The sequence below is a fragment of the Thamnophis sirtalis genome, unplaced genomic scaffold, assembly GCF_051295495.1.
Source record: "Thamnophis sirtalis isolate CommonGarterSnake01/CBP01778 unplaced genomic scaffold, rThaSir2_p1.2 scaffold_6, whole genome shotgun sequence".
Taxonomy (NCBI): domain Eukaryota; kingdom Metazoa; phylum Chordata; class Lepidosauria; order Squamata; family Natricidae; genus Thamnophis; species Thamnophis sirtalis.
The window spans coordinates 43,456,867-43,478,863 of record NW_028261386.1 but is presented as its reverse complement, the minus strand read 5'-3'; the positions used below and the strand labels follow the sequence as shown (position 1 = coordinate 43,478,863).

The window sequence follows — 21,997 nt, the reverse complement described above, 5'->3', positions numbered from 1 at the left end:
ATGATGGAGAACTCCATACAATAAATGGGTTTATAAATCACATTTCCTATGTCTGCCTTTGCAGCTTCATGGATATTGTTACCAAGACAGCAATGACATCTCAGACACCTTGACTGCCATCACAGAACTAGGTTCACCATTGGAGATGATACAGCTTTTGCAGACTTCATGGGAGGACAGGTTTCACGTAAGTACAATTACAAAGGTCTAATGGCTCTGTTTTGATATGCACAAAATGAGTATAGGTAGTCCTTGCTTAGAGACTATGCAGCCAGCTACCTTTCAGAGTTATGATGGTATTGAATGAAGAGACTTATGTTCGATCCTTATAAAGGTAGACCTCAACTTACAACCACACTGAGCCCAAAATTTCTGTTGCTTAGTGAGACAGTTATTAAGTGAGTTTTGATCCATTTTATGACCTTACTTGCCACAGACGTTAGGCGAATCACTGCAGTTGATGTTAGTAACGTGGTTGTTAAGTGAATCTTATTTCCCCATTGACTTTGCTTGTCAGAAGGTCACAAAATGTGATCATATGACACTGTGACACTGCAACCGTCATGTATATGAGTCAGTTGTAGGTGTCTGAATTTTGACCACATATCATGAGGATTCTGAAATGGTTATAAATGTGAAAAACAGTCATAACTCCATTTTTAGTGCCATTATAACATTGAATGGTCACTAAATGAACCGTTGTAAGTCGACAAGTACCTGTAATTGTGGCAGTTGCACTGACCCCATGGTCACCTGATCATAATTTACATTTTTATCAACCGGCACACTTCTGTAATAGTTGTGGCATTCTGCAGACACGTGATTCCATTTGCAATCTTCACAAGCAAAAGAGAGGAAGCAAGTAGGAGTATGAAGTTGCAATTAGGTGATGTTGAGCTTAGCAACTGCATGCTATTCACTTAATGATTGCAACTGCTGTAACTGCTATTGTGAGTTGGCACACTCATATGATTTACACACACACACACACACACACACTTTACAGCCATGGCACTTAGTGACAGAATTGCTGATCCCAATTACAGCCATTCACTGAAGGCTCAAATTTTTCAACTTTCAATTTCCAAACATTAGGGGTGCTCAAATGTTGTGACACGACTTGGCAATTGTAAATATATTTCAGTTACTTTAATATAATGTAGATGTGCCTCGTAAGCAGCTACATAAATATCATAACTTTTAAACATTGTATTTGTTTCATTATATGAAGATATCAGTTCTGCTACCTGGCACTTTTCAGCTGTATCGGGACTGGAGCTCTCAGCATAAAATACCATTTTGGTTAGGAATACAGGAGTTGAATCCCCTAAAAACTATTAGGACAGAGACTGATAAAAAAAACCAAAACAAAAATGAAGAGGGGATCCCTGGGGACAATATTATTATAATGGTACCCTGATACTCATCTTTAATTGGTTCTGGGAGATGATGAGTACCAAAAATGATGAATACCAAACAGTTTTTTCTCATAAGGCATAATGTAGTGAGCCACAAAGCAGCTGACACCAACAGGTTCTAGCTTGTGTGTTGAGTAGTAAACAAACTATGACTATTGGGATAAAATTTTCATGTCAAAATTTGTTGATGAACTCGATGAGTTCCAAAGCAGTTGAGTACCAAGGCATCATTGTACTAATTCCAAGTTACTGTAAGGTAAGTGGGAAGTGACAAAACTTGTAGACTATGCCAGGGTACTGACACCATGATTATTTGCAGTGGGAGAAAGAGGAAAATGATGACATGTGTGATAGTGTCATACAAATAATTTACAGGTTACATGTCTGCATAAGTATGGTATTTGCATGATGATATCATTAATTACTGACCAAGACTTCAAAAGCTGTTTCAGGTGTCATGGGCTGGCATTGGGTCTCATTGAATGTATAGGTAGTCCTCAACTTACAACAGTTTGTTTCCAATGGCACATTAAGAAGTGACCTATGACTGTTTTCACACTTACAACCGTTGCAGCATCCCCATAGCCACATGACCAAAATTCAGACGCTTGGCAACTGGCTCATATTTATGATGGCAGTGTCTCAGAGTCATGTGATCATCATTTGTGATCTTCCAACAAGCAACATCAATGGGGAAATAAGATTAACTTAACAACCATGTTACTAACTTATCAACTACAGTGATTCACTTAAACAAATGTGGCAAGTATCATAAAATGGGACAAAACTAACTTAACAACTCTCTCATTTAGCAAAATAAATTTTAAGCTCAGTTGTAGTCATAAGTCAAAAACTATCTGTAAAATGAATACATTTTAAGGTGTGGTTTTTCTAGAACTTTATATTGTAGCAGAACAGTTTGCAACTGACAAGTATTTTTAATGGATCAATGTTAGAAACCAGTTCATTCCATGGCATTTTTATGCCCCATTGTTTCCCAAATAGACTCTCATGTGATGGAATTGTGTGGCTGCACCATGTGCCAGAGCCATCTGGAGGCAGTCTGGAGGTGGACTTTGAAATGTATCTTGCAAGATCATGCTGGAACATTGGGTGAAATTGGTTTCTGAGAAATTTGTGCATCAGGGGTGGATTTTAGCCGGCGTTACTGACAGCTTGCTCATGTGCACTGGATGTGTGCTGCAGCACATGCACATTTCAGTAAAAATTGTTCTGTGCATGTGCAGAATTCCAAAACAAGATGGTGGCGGTGACTATGGTGACTGGGGAACTGGTTCGGAGGCATGGCCAGCCTGGGTTACTGTCAGTTCTGCGACCCAGGCCAGCACACCACTACCTGTTCACTCAAACCAGGCCAAACTGGTAGGAACCCACCTCTGTTGTGCATGTGTGATGTTAACTTCATTTTCCACCCGGGACATCAGAGAGCCAGATTTGTATGCCAAGGACCAAGAAAAATTATTGAGCAAACTTTCCAGTTGCACACTTGGCATTCATAGTTGCTGAATCTGTTTCTAATAATGAAGAAAGCTGAAGGCTTATTGTCAATTTCCATGGTCTCTAACAATAAACAGATATTATTAGGATTGTTCTGTTACAAAAGCCATGTGTGACAACTTGGCTTTTCTGATTTCAGATATGCTTCAGCTTAGTTCAGCTTCTGCATTACCTGGCCCATTCTCCTCTTGGCTCTGTAACTCTATTGGATTTCCGACCTCGACAATTTGTGATTGTGGATGGAGAGCTCAAAGTGACAGATCTGGATGATGCCAGCAATGAGGAAACCTTCTGCACTAGCAACAGAGATTGTTTCATGGAATTTCCAGCAAGAAATTTCACTCTTCCTTGTTCTGTTGACGGCAAATGCCAAAGCATGAATGAGAAGAGGAATCTTTACAATGCATACAGGTACTGATCCAAATGGACACCAATAATTTAACAAATCAAATTATTGTTTACATATTGAAACCAGAAAATAGGCATTAAGGAAGAGTAGCCGTATGTTACAAGTTATTGTACTGTCCTGGAAGTCACACTGTCCCGGAATATGAGCAGTTATACTTCAGAGATTAAAATAGGCTGGGCAGTCATTTTTGTTACTGGGCAAAGATTTTTGTTACTAGATCCCACAAAGTTGATCCTGCATTGTGGAGAGGGTGAACTGGATGAGTACATCTCTTGATTATGGGGCAGGGCTAGTATTTTAAGATTAGTAATAGACAAGGAGCAGGTTGATCTGTGAACTCAGCTTGGTAATGGTGATGCACGTGTATATAAGCTGAAAGAGCAGCGAAATACGTACCATATATTTTTTGATTTACAACCAAAGTTTCAATGGATTCCAAAAAAGATACTTACAATCTAGATTCAAAATTCTGACAGCTGGATGCTGTCAGGTGAACACATTTTTGGCACTTGGCAACTTTTATGGTTGTTTGCAGGATCCCATGATTTACACTTTTGTTTTAATGGAAACGAGTGTTTATTTCCAATTTCCAGCAAAAAGCATTCATTGTAGACAATGGGTTTGCTTAATGCCTGCCACAAAAATGTTGTACAATTGGGTTGGTCACAGGTTGGGCATAATCTACATAAGAATTGGCATGATTTATGCTTTTCTCTGCACTTTTTCTAGAGTTGCAACATGCTTTTTATAATGTGGTGACCAAAACTGGTCACTATGTACTGACTGATGTGGCTGGAAAAATATCCTAAATGCAATCCTACATTGTATCATCAGGAGTGTAAAGATCAAGAAAACTTGTAATTTCTCTCTATTCTGTTTTGTTGAAGAAAAATAGAAAAGTTAATAAATTAATAGTAAAGAAAGAAGCCTGGGACTTGCAAGTTTCTGCCAGCTTCCCCACCAACTTTGGTTGTGGGAACTCAGGGGAAGTTACCTTACTCTAAATCATGAGATTTGCTTAATGAAGATAAAAGTCACATTTTACAACTGTATTCCTTACCAAGGGAAAGTTCAGTTTTAATTGCCACCGAAAGTCACCAACTACCTGTACAGAACATGGTTTTATTTTTTGCAATTCCCAGAGATGTGACAATCATTGATTGTGTGCCATTTTAAGTTGCTGTCCACCCCTACTGATCTTATGGATAGATTTTCTTCATGAAGAATGTGCACATTACTGGAATTTTATTATTCATTGGTGTTCCTCAACAGCGATTACCAAACTATTGCAAACCTAACACGGTTCATTGTTTTGTAGGTTTTTCTTTACATATCTCCTGCCTCACAGTGCCCCTTCATCCTTGAAGCCATTGCTCGATGCGATAGTCAATGCTACCGGTAAGAACATACAAGGAATATTTCTGTATCAGACAAAAAAAAATCTGCATGATTCTGCACTCATCAGATGCCCCTGGCTTGCACTGTATGAAGAAATACTTCATTTCTTGAATCCTAGTGCTCAACTTACAACCACAATTGAGCCCAAAGTTTCTGTTGTTAAGTGAAACATTTGTTAAGCCATTTTACGACCTTTCTTGCTGCAGTTGTTCAATGAATCCCTTCCCCATTGACTTTGCTTGTGAGAAGGTTGAAAAAAGTGATCGCATGACCTTGGGACACAGCAATGGCCTTAAGTAAGAACCAGTTGCCAAACATCTGAATTTTGATCACATGATCATGGGGAATCTGCAAAGGTCGTAAGTGTGAAGTACGGCCATAAGTCACTTTTTCAGTGCCATTGTAACTTTGGTCCCTAAATGATCTGTTGTAAGTCGAAGACTACTGAATTTCTTTGGAAGATCTCCAATTTCTTGATGATTAGGACGAAGATTTCTATTCTTGCCACTCAGCTACCTTATCTATTCTGAATGGCATTTTTCAACCCCCTAATGATTCTATTCCTTTTTTCTTTCTTTCGCATTTTATACCAGACCATATAAAAATGATACATTTTGTTTCATTTCTTTCTGGTTGAATTTCAAGGTGGAAATGTAAACACGAGAAATTAAACCTCCATTGATGCCCCCATGCCTACTTCCCCTCATTCCCTCAATCAGTTAAAATGATAGGTTTGTGCCTTTCTTTCTACATTTCCTGGAGTTTCTGTAAAGGCAGAGTTTATTTTCTTCTCTAAGTCATTTCCCCCCATTTTTCTTGTTATAGGAGAACTTCGCTGGGGAATAGATGAAACAGCCATTCATCTTGAAAGAGTTTTGTATATGTACAAGAGTGGCATGTATCTTAAGAACTCAACATGGCCACACAAATCAGGTAAAGTTCCAGCTTTTGAAATCGAAGAAATTTCTAGAATTTTAAAATACGATGTAAGAATCTGAAAACCATATTTAAACTGGTTTCCACAGAAAGTGGGAAGGGGAAATGGAAAGCTTCTTTAAAGTAGAACTTCATCTGTGGCACCAGAGGTGGATTGCTCCCAGTTCGGCCCGGTTCTGGCAAACTGGTAGTGGCTGCAGCGGGAGGCTCAGCCCACCCTCTTGGATGCTTCTGTGCATTCACAAAAGCATTGTGTGTGTACGCGAGCACGTGCAAGAGCGAACTGGTAGCGCCGGAATTTACAACCCACCTGTGTGGCAACATAGTCAACAAACATGCATCTGCATGAAAGCTCTTGTCAATCTGAGTCATCCCATAACTAAATGTTAAAAGATAAACCTTGGCTATGTTACAGAAGGACTGGATTCTTAAGTTTTCATTGTGCTTTAGTTGTAAAATGTTTTATAGTGCCATAAATTATATTCCACTGTAGTGATATAGAAACAAAGCATATGTGTGTTTGTGGTACCAAAGGGGAGGTTTAATAGTTATGTATCTTAAATCACTGCATTATTAAAGTTGGTTTTCTGGAGACACTGTGCAGATACTGCATTCAAAATATCTCAGTGGGTTAGTGGTACTGACTGCAAGGAACTAGGATAAATTATCAGCTGTAAATAGAACTTGTAAATAAATAATTATGCATGCTCACTTCCTTGAGTTACTTATGAACTAATAAAGCCAAGATAAAAATCAAATCAAATCCATTAACCAAGATTATTTTGAATCTACAGTAATTATACTTTGCAAAATTATTAAAAATAGTTTCCCACAAAACCCATGCTGCTAATCAATGTTTCATTTGGGTCAATGTTCCTAAAATTAAATTTTGTGGAAAACTACTGAGCTCCAAATAAAACAAAATGCTCTTGACATGTTTTCAAGATCTGAAAAAAGATTTTTGGGGTCTTTGAACCATTTCTTTCCATTGATAAGTTCTGCATAAACCAATTATTTGTTTAGTGCTCCAAGTTCTGAAGTAGTTTAAAAAACACCAAACCAGGTCACCTTATTAGCTATATTTTTGGCTGAAAATGTAATGCTTGTGAAGAAGTAGGATAGATTTGTTATTTTTTCATTCTTATTTTCATTCTGCCCTACATCAATTAGAGTGTGCATGAAAAACCATATGATTTTTTCCAAATATATGCATTTTTAATATTCCCTTTTCATTATGTACTATAGGCACATTTATAAGATTTTCCCCTAATATGATCTGTTTTCCTGTTATTTTATTCAATATTCACATTTCAGTATTCACTTTTTTCATACATACATACATACATACATACATACATACATACATACATACATACATATATATATGTGTCTGTGTGTCTGTGTGTCTGTGTGTCTGTGTATATATATATATATATATATATATGTGTGTGTGTGTGTGTATATATGTGTGTATATTTGTATATTTGTATATGTGTATAGGTATAGGTATAGGTATAGGTATAGGTATAGGTATAGGTATAGGTATAGGTATAGGTATAGGTATAGGTATAGGTATAGGTATAGGTATAGGTATAGGTATAGGTATATAGATAGATAGATAGATAGATAGATAGATAGATAGATAGATAGATAGATAGATAGATAGATAGATAGATAGATCGATCACTGGAATAGAATTAGACATAGGTTTGTCAAGACTAATTTGCCCCATTAATTTCAGATGGTCTACTCTAATCATGATTTTATCTGCATCTAACCTTGGCTTCACAAGTCATAGACATATTTTACCATACTAAGATTTTGAATTCTAAAAAAGAATTAATTTCCCTTAATCCTCAAGATTTGAACATGAAAGGATGAGTAAAATAATGTAAAATAGCATATGGTATAAATTAAGCAAAATAAATAATTGTAAAATTGGCCACTGGTTCTATTGTAAACATATTAGTGGTTAAGTTCATGTATATAAAGTGGAAACTTTTTTTTTAAAGTAGCCAGTTGTTATTCTGTTACATATAAAGGAAATTAATACTGATACTATGTTATTCTACAAATAAGTTTAAATCATTTTCATCTCTCTCTCTTTTTTGGAAATCTGACAGAAACATTTAATTTTGTCAATCCAACAAACAAAAGGGAAGAAAATACATTAGAAGTTTGATATACTGTAGGCAACAACCTGGGAAAAAAAAGACTGGGCAGATTTCCAACTTGTAGCTATTTTAAAAACAACAGTCTGTTGCTGTGGTTGAAATAAATGGTCATTAGGACTGATTAAAGTCAGATTGAGAGTGATTCGAACAAGTTAAAAAGAGGAAACCGCTGCCCATTTTACCTAATTTATATTACATTGTAGTCCAAGAATTTGACTGGTTAGAGTAAAATGGGCTTGCTTACTATTCAGATAATAAAGATAGTTTTTAGAAAGATTTGTTTTCCGTTCTATACTCACTCTTTTAACAGTGTGCTTCTTAAATAGGGCATTCGTTCGTATGTTTACTTTCTTCCAGTAGCCACAAAAGTTGAGTTAAAAATAGTTTAAGCAGCAGAGAAAGCAGAGTTAACCAAAGACATTTTGCTGGCCAAGATGGCCAAGAATCCACCTTTTCTGTGCAAGCTGATAATTCAAGCATCCAAAATAAGGTAGACATTTTATTCTGATTCTTGGGAACAGGCAGAGCTCTTGTAAAGACAAGTAGTTATCTTAAGGTAAAGGTAAAGATTCTCCTCGCACATATGTGCTAGTTGTGCTCATCTCCGTTTCAAAGCCGAAGAGCCAATGCTGTCCAAAGACATCTCCGTGGTCATGTGGCCAGCATGACTAAACACCGAAGGTGCACGGAACACTGTTACCTTCCCACCAAAGGTGGTTGCTATTTTTTCTACTTGCATTTTTACATGTTTTTGAACTGCTAGATTGGCAGAAGCTGGTACAAGTAATGGGAGCTCACTCTGTTATGTGGTGCTAGGGATTCTAACCTCCAAACTGTCGACCTTTCTGATCAACAAGCTCAGCGTCTCAGCCACTGAGCCACTGCATCCCTAGGCTATCTTAAGAAATAGCATTAAACTGCATGACCTAAATAACTTGGTTGCTCAATACATTTACTATTTTCAACACTTCAGTATCTGCTATGTTTTTTTTAAAGATCACTTCCTTCTGCTTATTGCTAGGAAAATTTCAGAGATGGAGGATGTCAGGCTTCTCTTAGATGAAACCAGAAATGTAAACTGCACAGGCAATGATTCAAAGAAGCAGATCTGTGTTAAGTAATTTTATTGTGAAAATTAGAACTGTTAATAAAGAATCACAGTAATTGCCAAGTATAAAATGCAAGCCCTATTTATAGTAAAACCAAGGGCCAACTTTTGCTTCTTTTTCTCCCATTGGCATAGACCCTCATAATTTTGAGTAGAAGGAATGATTAAAGCTTGCTCCTTGTTACTTAATAGACTAGTCTGATCTCACATTGCACATTCTGGCAATCTTCTGACATTGCCAGAATTATTTCTAACCAACAATTCTCTACAATTGCCTTTTGGTTTCATTTATTAGCATTATGTGCCGATGCCTGGAAGCTGTCAGGATCTGGATGGGGTAAACAAACTCGTACTCAATCCCGACAAGACTGAGTGGCTGTGGCTGTTGCCCCCGAAGGACAGCCTAGAGTCCTTGATCCTAGGGGGTAAAAACTTACACCCCTCAGAGAGGGCCCACAATTTGGGGGTCCTCCTGGATTCCCAGCTGACACTGGAGCACCATTTGTTGGCTGTGACCAGGGGGACCTTTCCCCAGGTTCGCCTGATGCATCTACTTGGATCGGGAGGCACTTCAAATGGTCACTCACACCCTGGTCACCTCAAGTCTGGATTACTGCAATGCGCTCTACATGGGGCTACCCTTGAAAAGTGTTCGGAGACTGCAGCAAGTCCAGAATGCAGCCGCGCGTGCGATACTGGGTGTACCTAGGTACACCCACATTACACCTATCCTCCGTGAGCTGCACTGGCTACCTATTGGTCTTTGGACACAATTCAAGGTGTTGGTTATTACCTTTAAAGCCCTACATGGCTTAGGGCCAGCGTACCTGCGAGACCGCCTACTCTACATACCTCCCAGCGGCCGGTGAGATCCCACAGGGTGGGCCTCCTTCAGATGCCGTCAGCCAGACAATGTCGGCTGGCAGATCCCCGGAGGAGAGCCTTCTCTGTGGCTGCTCTGACCCTTTGGAATGAGCTAACCCCAGAGATCCGGACCTTACCCACTCTCATGGCCTTCAGAAAAGCTGTTAAAACCTGGCTATTCCGGCAGGCCTGGGCTATTGACCTCACTGTTGAGGTCCAGCCCCGATCAGAATGAATGTATGTGTGGTGATTTTAAATCTGTCTTTTTAATTTTTTCATTATTTCTTTTTTCTCTTTTTTGTAAGCCGCCCGGAGTCCCTTGGGATTGGGCGGCCTATAAATCTTATTAATAAATAAATAAATAATAAATAAATTATAAGGTATGTGGTTTCGCGCCCTCTGATTGCTTTGCAAACTGTAAAGGTGAAGGTTCCCCTCGAACATATGTGCTAGTCATTACTGACTCTAGGGGGTGGTACACAGCTCTGTTTAAAAGCCAAAGACCCAGCACTGTCTGAAGACGTCTCGGTGGTCATGTAGTTGACATGACTAAAAGCCGAAGGCGCACAGAATGCTGTTACCTTCCCACCAAAGATGGTTCCTTATTTTTCTATTTGCATTTTTACATGCATTTTGAACTTCTAGGTTGGCAGAAGCTGGGACAAGTAATGGGAACTCACTCCATTACATGACACTAGGGATTCGAACCACTGAACTGCTGATCTTTCTGATTGACAAGCTCAGCGTCTGAGCCACCATGTCCCTATCTGGAATCTGTATCTGCATGATAGCACTTAGATTCCATTAGCACAAGGGTGTCAAACATAGGTGGTCACGGTGGTGTCACATAAGGTATCGGGACTTTTTCCCCTTTGCTAAACTAGGTGTGGGAGTGGCCAGCGCATGACACAACTGGTCCCTTGGCTGGGAGTTTGACAGCCCTGCACTAGCAGCTCAGAGTTCAACTGTTGGTTCCTGTATTCTCTGACCTTGGTCATTTTACTACAGACTTTTCATAATCAAGGTCATATTATCTAGCTTGGTAGTAAAAGATCCACACTCAGAAAACATCAAGATCACACCACTCAGACTTATTGGCCTTCATGGAAGCTATACATAATAAAAATAAATATCAACAAGAAACTAGTCAAATCCTCCTTGAACTAATAATTTTCAAGTTTTCTTACCTCTAGAAGAACAATAAAATTTGAATGAACACCCTAGTTTGAAAGTCTAATAATTACCAGTTTAGTATTGGTCTGCCATTTGTGAAAACTTGACCCAATAGTCTTATAAAAAGAACTTCAAATACACACAGCTACATACAACATTTGGAGAGAGAAGGAAAATACAAGCGATAGTTATAATCTTAGTGACATAAAGGTTATACCATTTTTAAACAAAACTCTTAACTCATAAAAACCAAATTCTAGGGGCCATATGAAACAATGCATGCTTTAATGCTTAGGCATTTTTCTTTTCTTTTTCATGATACTAAGGAAAATATGAGCAGGAAAATCTCTGAAGAAAGGGCTTCTTTTATTTAGCTGGTGGGCCAAATTGAGGCTTAATGCATTGAGTTTGGAACTTCTTCCCATTAACTCTTTTAATTCTATGCATATATTTAATCACATGCTTCAGATAAATTCTTCTGTGCATTTATAGTATAAATAAAGATATCTTCTATGGAGCAATAGAGGTACTCCTGCCATAGACTTATAGTGATACTTATGGGTTTATAATAAACCTCTGGCTTCAAATGGGCTAATTTTTAAGGAGCTCTTTTAGCCGGCAGCTCCTCTATTTTTTAATAATCTTGCATCAATCTCTACTGTCTGTGTCAAGGCTGCTAGCATGTGCTGATGGGTTTATGTACCTCCTGGGTTTTCTCTTCCAGTCTGTGTAGCACAGGCACCTTATGTTCCTGCCATTGGTTGGTTGCTTCTCTGTTCAGCCTTTCAGTTGTGTTGTAGCCAGTCAAACCATAGCAACACTGAGCAGAGCACAAATAACACTGTGTTGCTTTCCTTCATTGAGTGTCCTGCCAATCGTCAGCCAGTGTGGTCCAGTTGACAGAATGCTGGACTTTAACCTGAGTTCAGATCTCAGCTCAGCCATGAACTCAGTGGGTGGCCTTGAACATATAATTATAGTAATGTGAAAAACCAAGGCTGGAAGTCTGGGGTAAGAAAAGGCCTGGCTTACCCAGCTGTTGTAAGATATCGGTCATACATACAGGGGTTGATGAGCATTGCAGATTGTTATACTTGGAGAATATTTCATTAGGGAAGGCTGAATTAAAGTATACCCAATCCCATTATCATTATATTGTGGTCTCGGGATTTATTATTCAATGGGTTTTGTTTATAGAAAATAATTTTAATAATTTTTTTAGCTTTGTTCAAATAGAATGAATACACACAGACATTATTAAAGAAATCACAGCAGGTTTCAGATTGCTTCCATTTCATTCATTCATTCATTCATTCATTCATTCATTCATTCATTCACTCACACACACACACACACAGTTTGTTTGTTTGTTTGTTTGTTTGTTTGTTTGTATGTATGTATATAAACAACAACATATTATTAGCTGACTTTTGGGCTTACATGCTTACAGGTGAATGGTCACCCACAAGAGGGAATATTTTAATGTTGTGTTTTGGGTAAAATTGCTAAATTGGAAAATCAATTTGATTAATGATAAGCAATGGTGAGAATGAAATGCTACCCTGCCTAAAACTATCCTCCGTGAGTTGCTGTGGCTAAACTTATATATTGTTGTGGTTGCCTGATGAAAGCCCTTTAAGGACTATTAAATTATGCCTCCCATCATCCCTGGCCAACATGGTCAATAATAAGGGAAGATGGGTATTGCAAGTGAGTGGCACATGTGCCAAAGGCGCTTTTTTCAAGAGGCTACTGGACTTTCTGGTTTTTCTTTGAAGACATTTTGCTTCTCATTCAAGAAGCTTCTTCAGCTGCCTCTTGAAAAAAGCACCTTTGGAACAACTATGACCTGGATGACTGAGAATCTCCATACACACTGAGTTGCATATGATGTCTCACATTATTCATCCCTCTTGAGGTAAATATATTTTAAGAACTGCACCTCTTATATCAGCTTCGTTAAGTTACAGTAATTGTCTTCTTTCAGAAAGGAATACTTTCTTTGCAGCCATTTAGTTTGAGAATTTTCAAAGAGCTGCTAAAAAGTCAGTATTTTTTTAGTTCACTTCTAATTGCATGCATGTTTGATGTTGGAGTTTAAACATCTCCTCCCTTTGTAGTGTTTCTGAATCTCCAGTTAACTTTTATTAAAATGTCTAATCCTGTTTTAATGAGATTATAGTTCTGAAGTTTTTGAATTTGCAATAAAATGGTTTTGTTAGGACCAAATTGCAGTTTAGCAAAGTTTATATAAATACAATAAATCTTTTCAATCTTTACTTTGCGTTGGTTAAGTAGAGCATAACGGGCAGATCCCCCACAGAGCTATTTAAGAAGTCCTGCCCAGACTGAACCTAATCTGTGCTAAATTCAGCTGAAAACTCTTGGCCCTTTCCAGCTGCCTCTGAACCTCTTGTCGTACAGTGTGAATTTATTTTCTTCGCACACAGTTTGAGCTGCCATCTCCTCTCAGCTGGAGGAATGTTAGCTTCCATCAGATCCATAAACAAGAATCTTCCAAGTTTGGAATCTTGTGAATCTACTACATGCTCAATTACAATGACTATATCCACTATTGAAACTCATGTGGAAAAATCTCTCTCTCTCTCTCTCTCTCTCTCTCTCTCTCTCTCTCTCTCTCTCTCTCTCTCTCCCTCCCTCCCTCCCTCCCTCCCTCCCTCCCTCCTTTCTTTCACACACACATAAACCTTCTTTCTTCCTCTTCCTCTTCTTCCTCTTCTTCCTCTTCTTCTTCTTCTTCTTCATCATCATCATCATCATCATCATCATCATCATCATCATCATCATCATCCTTTTCTTCTTTCCTTTCTTCATGAAATGATATTTGGTTTTGGTAGTAGAATACATACTGTTCTGATATTTAATTCATAGTATATCCTCTCATTTGAAATCTGAAAAGCTGTTGCCAGTCATCATAAAACTGATCTAGAATATATATATTTTATAGGCCTATTTATTTAATATATAGAATATACATACATACATACATACGTAGGTACGTACGTACATACATACATACATACATACATACATACGAGAGTGTGTGTCTTTACTCTTTTGAGAACAGGCATCAGAATTTCATTTTTTTAAATGTGTGCCAGTGTGTTCACAGAAAAAAAAGTGACAATAAAGGTTATCTCATCTCATTACACCTCATCTTAATGGCAGTGTAAAATAAATCAATATAAAACCAACATAGAAACAGAATAATTAGTATAATTATTAAGATAATAATTAAAATAAAACATGTAATAAAATGACAATAATTAAGCAATAAAAGGGTCTTTGGACATTAGCAATACTTGCTGCTCTTGTGATTCCTGATGACATTCTTTCTGTTTAGAAAGTCAGCTGACATTTATTTCACTCAGTGCAGGGCACTGAATAGAAAATGAATTCTATGTGCTATCCTCTCCCCATAGGCTGCTGTATTTGTAGAAGAAAAGAGAATAATTGTTGCAATGGGAGTGAATCCAAAATCTATGCCATGCTGAAAATTTGCCAAAAAGCTAATGGAAACAGTTGGTCTAGTTAGATGTCTAGGGTTTTCCATTCAACTTTACATGTTCTCATATTCAAGGCTCAGTTAGTTGTCTTTCTAAACAGTTGTATATATATTTGTGGGCTTGTGTTACTATTTACTAAATATGTTATGACAAAGTATTTATGCTAGTCCAGAGACCAGAGACCAGCAGCAGAATTCACTTACCTTTCCTACCAGTTCGCAAATGTGAGTGCATGCGCCATGTCTGCACATGCACACCGCCTTCTGCACATGCATAGTGCTCATGCATGATGTTGGGATGGGTGGGCAGAGTCTCCTGCAGTCACCACTGGTTCACCCGAACCAGAGAGAACTGGCTGAATACTACCTCTGCCAGAGACCTTTGGAGACCTGTGGTTCCTGGGCTGTAAGCATCTGTCTGATGGGTGGTATTCCATATCCATGCAAGCTGCCAAGAACAGAAAGATTATTTGTGTGAATCTTTTCACATGAGCAAAGCATGTTAGGTAATGCTACAAGTTTTATCTAGGCCACTAAATTCACTTTGTGGAGATTTCCCACTATTCTATTCTTAAAAAAGGGAATGGGGACAGGGTCCAGGTTGAGCTCTTGCAAATCAAAACAGATGTAACTATGGACTTCACATTTTGCAAAACAGAAGAAATCCAAAAACAATATATAGATATAGTGTACTTCTAATTGTACTTATTTTGGACATTCTAGATTTGGTGATTTGACATTTAGAAATTATGTGTTTTTGGATTTCTTCTGTTTTGCAAAATGTGAAGTCCATAGTTACATATATATTTATGTTTAACAAATTCTTGGGACGGGATTTTGGGAGTCCTGTGGATAAATAGAGCTATACATGGTTAATTTAATTGCATGATGCATTCATTAGGGGTATCCTCAGACAGCTGGAAAACAGCACTGAGTTGTGAGCAAAACACATGCGTAGAAGGGAGGCTAAATCAAAGTCAATCAAGAGTCTGTGCAGACAAGATGTGCCTGAGCAAGAACCAACTATACTATTTTTACCTCATGTTTTTCTCTATGGAGCTCATCAGGTCACTGCCCTTTTGAACTAAACTGACAATGAAAAGTTGGCTTCATTAAGACTGTGTTTGTTCGTTATAAAATAGGTAAAACCAGCTATGCTCCCCTGATTTTGAACAAGGGCTGGGAATGCTTATGAAGTCCTACTCTGTTCTTCCTCTTTGCATGTGTGGGACTACATTCCACAGAATTCCTAGTCAGCATAATCGGTGATTGGGACTTCTGGAACTTGCAATCTTAACACACATGAGGCACCAGGTTGGGGCTGATTTAAGAATAACAAGAGCTGAGGTCTTTGCTCATTGATGTGGATGATATTCATTCAGTCTGTCCACCAAGACCTCAGTGAAATCAAATACTTACTTTTCACAGGAAAGAGAAGTGGGGTAGAAGTAGAGGCACAGAGAGTTTCTTGGCAAAACTTGCTCACAATTTTTTTTCTATCAAAGTGTATATAACAAAATATTCTTTTTGGCAAATGTTTGGTGCAAGATTAAAAGCACATACAGAGGCAGTACATTAAAAAGGGAGAAGAATGTTGGAAACATTTTTTAAGACACCGTCAAAGCCCAATTTGCCAGAAACAATGCATTTTAAATGTGGATTTTCTTTGCTTTTTTCTAGATTATAAAAGAGTGCCTGAAGCTACAATAATCAATGAAAATTACAGATGCTGGCCATCCTACCATCATAAAGGGTGTCTCCTTTCTGTATTTGATGTAAATGAGGCTATAGAGGTATGCGAGAGTCATTCGCAATGCACAGCTTTCGTTTTCATCAACCAAACAACTTGGACAGGTAATAGTTGCCAATTTTAAAAGTTTTATAATCCTAAATTAGCAAAATGAGAATGTTTTTTAAAAAAAAAGAAGATTGGCACATTCAGGCATACACACAAGAAAATAATTAATTGTTCATGATATCACAATGATCTCTGTGATTATTGTACCTAGTTTTTAATATTCCTTGGAGACATTTGTTTATCAAGTAAATAGTAATTCCAAAATAGTTCACCAACTAGGTAAATTCTAAAAAGGGATTCCTTGTGTCTAAAGCACATAGTATTGTCTGAATTAGGATCTACCACATTTCTCTGAAAATAAGACAGGTCTTATTTTCTTTTGATCCTTGAAATAAGCACTTGGCCTTATTTTCAGGGTGGTCTTATTATTTTTGAGGTGCAGGGGACAGTGAGCGTGGTCACCTTATGGCACCTATGTTGCAATATTTTTGGGGAGAGCTTATTTTCAGGGGAAGGCTTATTTTAGTGCATGTGCTCAAAAGTCTGATTGGGCTTATTATTCGGGGAGGTCTTATTTTCAGAGAAGCAGGGTATGAATGGAAAATTGTGCTTTCCATCACATTTTAGTTTGCAAAAGGAATCATTAACAGTATAATTCAAATTTATGAGGTGAATTACTCTTGTTCTTGAGTTACGCCTATAATTCTCAGAATCCCAGCTAGGATGGCCAATAGTTATAGTGCCTGCAATTCTGGGAAATATATTTTCAAAGCATCTAGAAGATGCTTGAAAGCATAGAAGCATAGAAGCATAGAAGATGTTGAAACAGGATGCCCGAAGCTTTCAGGGCAACAGTATACAATAATAAGAGCAATAAAATTAATATCCAATATGAAATATAAATAGCAGAAAAAATTGAAACATTTTAAAATGGAGAAATAGTGTGTATGTATGTATGTATGTATGTATGTATGTATGTATACACACACGCACACATACACACAGAGAAAAGATTAGCTGAAAACATAACTATAGAAGATATAAAAATATAAAATATAAAAGCCAGTAAAACATTACTTGAGGGAAAAACAGAAGGAAAAAAAAGGATTTGCCTGGGATTCAAAACCATGAAAGATGGTTCAAAAATATTTTTATGGAGGGCATTTCATGGATAGGGACTGCTAATGAGGAGAATTATCTGCCAAATCATAATGCAGGATAATTCAGAGAAATCTCAGGAGATCATTCAGCAGGTGGCTTTAATATATATATATTTTAAAAATCTGTCTTGGGAGTATCCAGAGGACAAGTTCTTGATGATGATAGCACTTGAGAGAAGGGATTTAGAGAAGCCACTCTCCTTTGTGTTAAGACTAAGTTGGGGTCCATCGGCTACAATAGTGATCCTGGAAAATACATTCCAACGCCTTTTCTTTATCAGTCTTGATGAGTTCCAAAGAGATTAGCGTGTGTGTGCTGGATGACTGTTTCCAGCTGGATGCAATGTAAGCAGGATCTTCCTTTGACAAGTAGAGCATTCTGTTCTCATATCTCAGCACCCACAGTTCCTAACAAATGCCACCTCACTCAAAGGGCAGCCTCAGATGAACTCTGGGAACTTGACACAGGTCACGTCTGCTGCTATCAGTCTTGGCTATTGAATTATATTATGAATGGTTTAATAATAACTTTGAAATATGTTTCTGGCCTATGAAACAATTTATAAGAAATTAACCCAACAGAACATTTAATAATAATTAAATTATGTGAATGCAGACTCAAAAGTCATGCAAAATAATCTGGTACATTTTAGATAGCATATTATCCCCATTTGACTCAGGGTTGACTCAGCCTTCCATCCTTCCGAGGCGGGTAAAATGAGGACCCAGATTGTTGGGGGCAATATGCTGACTCTCTGTAAACCGCTTAGAGAGGGCTGAAAGCCCTATGAAGCGGTATATAAGTCTACTGCTATTGAACCTGAAAATTAGACTTTGTATTTTACTATTATTTTTGGATGAACCCTCTTTGATTAGAACATTGTATGTCAATTTGTTTGGAGGGGTAATACTTGAAAGATAAGGTGAAAAGAATGGACACACACTTGTTAATTTCCCAATCTCTCCCCTATATATAGCTAAATAGATAGGTATGAACATAGCAAATTGTCCTCCCATGATTGGTCATAGCCAGAGGTGGTATTCAGCTGGTTCTCTCGTGTTCAGGCGAACCGGTAGTAGTGGCTGCAGGAGGCTCTGCCCACCTGCCCCGATGTAGTGCACTGTGCATGCACAGAAGGCAGTGTTCACATTTGTGAACTGGTAGGAAAGCTAAGTGAATCCCACCGCTGGTCATATCACTAACTTTTGGGGTTGCACCAGTAATGTTGACAGTATTGCTATAATCAGAACATATGCCATGCTCCTCCACTTATTACCATGTAATGGATTATTTCAACCAAGAACTCTTCAGTATATATGACAACATTGCTTATTTAGTAATATTATGCTTTTGTTGGACTAGTTCAAAATAATCAGGATTTTAGTGGTATTTGTATATCAGGAATCCTGGAATGTGTAGTTCGCAGAGGTGTCAAACTCATCATGTCACATTGCCATCGCATGATATTTTGCAACATTTTTCCCATTCACAGAGCTGGGGTGGGCATGGCCTGTGTGTGATGCATCTAACCCATGGCCAACCAGCTTGACACCCTTGTTATAGAGCAATCATGTGAATATGTATCATTTATTTATTTTTATTGAATCCAAAGGCATCTGCAATAAACATGTCTCACACTTCTCTTATAGATGAGCTATGGCTAGTCTTCATAGGAAGGCTATTGCTTTCTTAGAAGTAACCACTGAGAACTCTTGATGTACAGTTATGGTCCTAACTTGATATGTACCTTGCAAAAGAAGAGGCTGTAGTTGGATAACTTTAGAGTTGGTTTTAGAAAAAAAATCTTTATACTTCAATAATAATAAAAATGATGATGATGATGATGATGATGATGATGATGATGATGATACAGTGATACCCATTGTCATCAGGGCACTTGACACCATGTCCAAGAATTTTATAAGATACATCAACAAATTGCAGCTTCTTGCAATAACATCAGTGGAATTGCAAAAAAACTGCTACTCGGAACATCATATATTTTAATAAGGTACTTGGTTGATACCTAGAATGCTGGCAGCAATCTGTATCAGCCATTAACACCAGTCAATGGTATTTGTGATACATTTTTGAATGTTCAGTTGACTTTCATGTTTAATGAATTAATAATAATAATAATAATAATAATAATAATAATAATAATAATAATAATAATAATAATAATACATTATTTGTTATCTGACAAGGTCGTCAACTTGTCTACTTCAAGATGGGATCCACTTCTATTGTGCCTGACCATGACAAGATAACATATGTGAGAGTGACTGGATGAAGCTTATGCGTCCTATAAGCTCAATTCTGGGCAGATTTACTCAGACTACATCTATGTGCCTTACTCCATAGTAAGTGCACCCAGGTTTGTTACCCTGGTTCAATTGGTCAATATGACAGCTATTGGGTTGTTTTTTTTTTTTTAATGAAAATGGCTTTTGTGTGAAAAGAAGCTGAGAATGGGGAGGAAACTGCACTCAAGCTCAAAACAAGTCTAAGAAGAGACCTTTATTACCTGAAGGAATGTGCAATACAATGACATTTTAAAAATGTGACTCTATATGAAGAAGCAGAATGAAATCCAAAATGTGACACACTGCATGGCTAGCCTTACAGTGTTAGAAAGCAGCAGCTTGCTTTTCTGACTAGAATTGTAAACCCTCTGTACAATTTTGATGAGGGTTGGCTGAAAATTCTTCCTTTTCATAAGAAGCTCAGGATTACTTATTCCAATATTTTTGTGAGTAAGTATAATTAATGCAGCACTGTTAAATCTCTTGAAGATCAAACTTTCTGGAAGACAATCAGGACTTCTGTGATTGTATGAAAAATAAGTGTGAACATCAGGGTGGTCCTTGAGTAAGGGATTTATTTGCTATCAGAATTGCCATCAATTTTTTACAATCTAGTAATTCTGTCAGTTTCATTAAACCAGCAAAATTTGTCTGTGAAAAAAATATGCTCAATTGCACAGTTTGCAGTAGATATTATCTTAAAAGAAACATTGCTTCACTTTAATAGAGGGAGAAATCAGAGGTGCGGTTCAGTCCTTTTAGCCTTCAAATATTATGACTGTATTCTCTCTTGAGGGTATCAAATATTACTTTAGCATATCACATGCTAATTCTGCAGCTCGGGGACTCAATTTGCTGAATGGCGTTCTGAATTTTATTTTTTACCCAGTGTCCCCTGGTAGCACCACTGGAAATAATGCCACTTTTAAAATTGCACATGTCATCTGCAGTTTTAATCTGATTGTGTAAAAGTATGCACTGTGTATCTGCTGCTCAGTTACTTTAAAAAAAGATTAATATGCTTTCAATCAGTCTAACTGGTTAATTGACTGAATTTTGCAATTATAGTACCTATACAATTACCCTAGCCTATGCCTAGTTTAACAATAAGCTAGAAGTTGTCCCTTAGTGTGATGATATTGAAGTATGAGAAAACTATACACTGTAAGCCTATGAGTGTTAGTAAATGGGCAGGGTAATTGCTGTCTCCAGATCACACTCTAAACTGAACCCATTTACTTTTCCCATATGGGTGAATGTATCTCACACAGCTTCAGAAATTAAAAGTTCATTATATATGTGGGCTAACCATAATCTCCTTAATAGGAGAAAGAGAATGAGGTATTATCATGTTACAGAAGCTTCTGAAAATTGTAGTCTGCTTATTTTATCCCAATGGACTTCATAGAAACCTCCAGCAATTAAGCCTATAAAAATCTATATAACTTCTCTTCATTTTTGTTTAAATTGATCCAAGGTTCTAGGAATGAATTGATCAAATTATGTCTATCTAAATGCTAATGCAAAATTTTGTTTCTATATATTCCGGTGTCCTATTTTATCTAAAATTTTATCTAAAATAGGACACAGGAATAGACAAAAACAAAATTTTGAACTGGCATTTAGATATGCATCATGACTTGATCAATGCATCCCTATAGTCTTGTATCAATATTTAGAGTTGATTATTATTAATTTGACACAAACTCAAAAGTTTTGAAATCTGACATTAAAATGCACACTTGATGTGCTGCACACATGAGGTGTTTAATGAACTGAAAAGTCTGGATTCTCATATTGATGCAATGGACTATCCAAATTTCTGTCCAAGGGACACTACTGATGAATGATGTTCTCAGTTGCATTTGGTTCTAAAAATTCATGGCATTGTTCCCAGAGGAGGCAATATAAACAAGGACATAACATCCTGAAACTAGATGTTCAAAATACTAGTGAAAAAACTTTATTTGGGGCTAGTCACTTTTGTTTATCCAAAAGCAGAGAGAAATGTATCCCCTGCCACATCAAAATGGCAGCTACCACTAATGAGAGATGCATTTTTTCCAGAGTATTAACAGCAAAAGATACATTTCTGCTGGTGATTGTTTTGAATTCTTAAGCTGTTGCTTACTAGCTTTAAAAATAAAATGTTTTTAACAACAGCAAATGAATCCAAGCCTTAATAATGGAAAATTTGTAACAGGCGAA

At 37.3% G+C, this 21,997-nt stretch overlaps 1 protein-coding gene across 1 annotated transcript in view; it reads left to right on the top strand.

Moving 5' to 3' along the window:
* Window positions 1-21,352, top strand: part of PKDCC (protein kinase domain containing, cytoplasmic) — a 36,970-nt gene extending 15,618 nt beyond the window's left edge. Inside the window, exons 2-7 of the mRNA XM_014063928.2 lie at window positions 65-187; window positions 3,076-3,347; window positions 4,664-4,743; window positions 5,569-5,676; window positions 16,205-16,378; window positions 19,691-21,352. Coding sequence (XP_013919403.2) covers window positions 65-187; window positions 3,076-3,347; window positions 4,664-4,743; window positions 5,569-5,676; window positions 16,205-16,378; window positions 19,691-19,776 — 843 coding nt within the window. The 3' untranslated portion in view covers window positions 19,777-21,352. The remainder of the gene's footprint in view (window positions 1-64; window positions 188-3,075; window positions 3,348-4,663; window positions 4,744-5,568; window positions 5,677-16,204; window positions 16,379-19,690) is intronic.
* The last annotated feature ends 645 nt before the right edge of the window (window positions 21,353-21,997 follow it).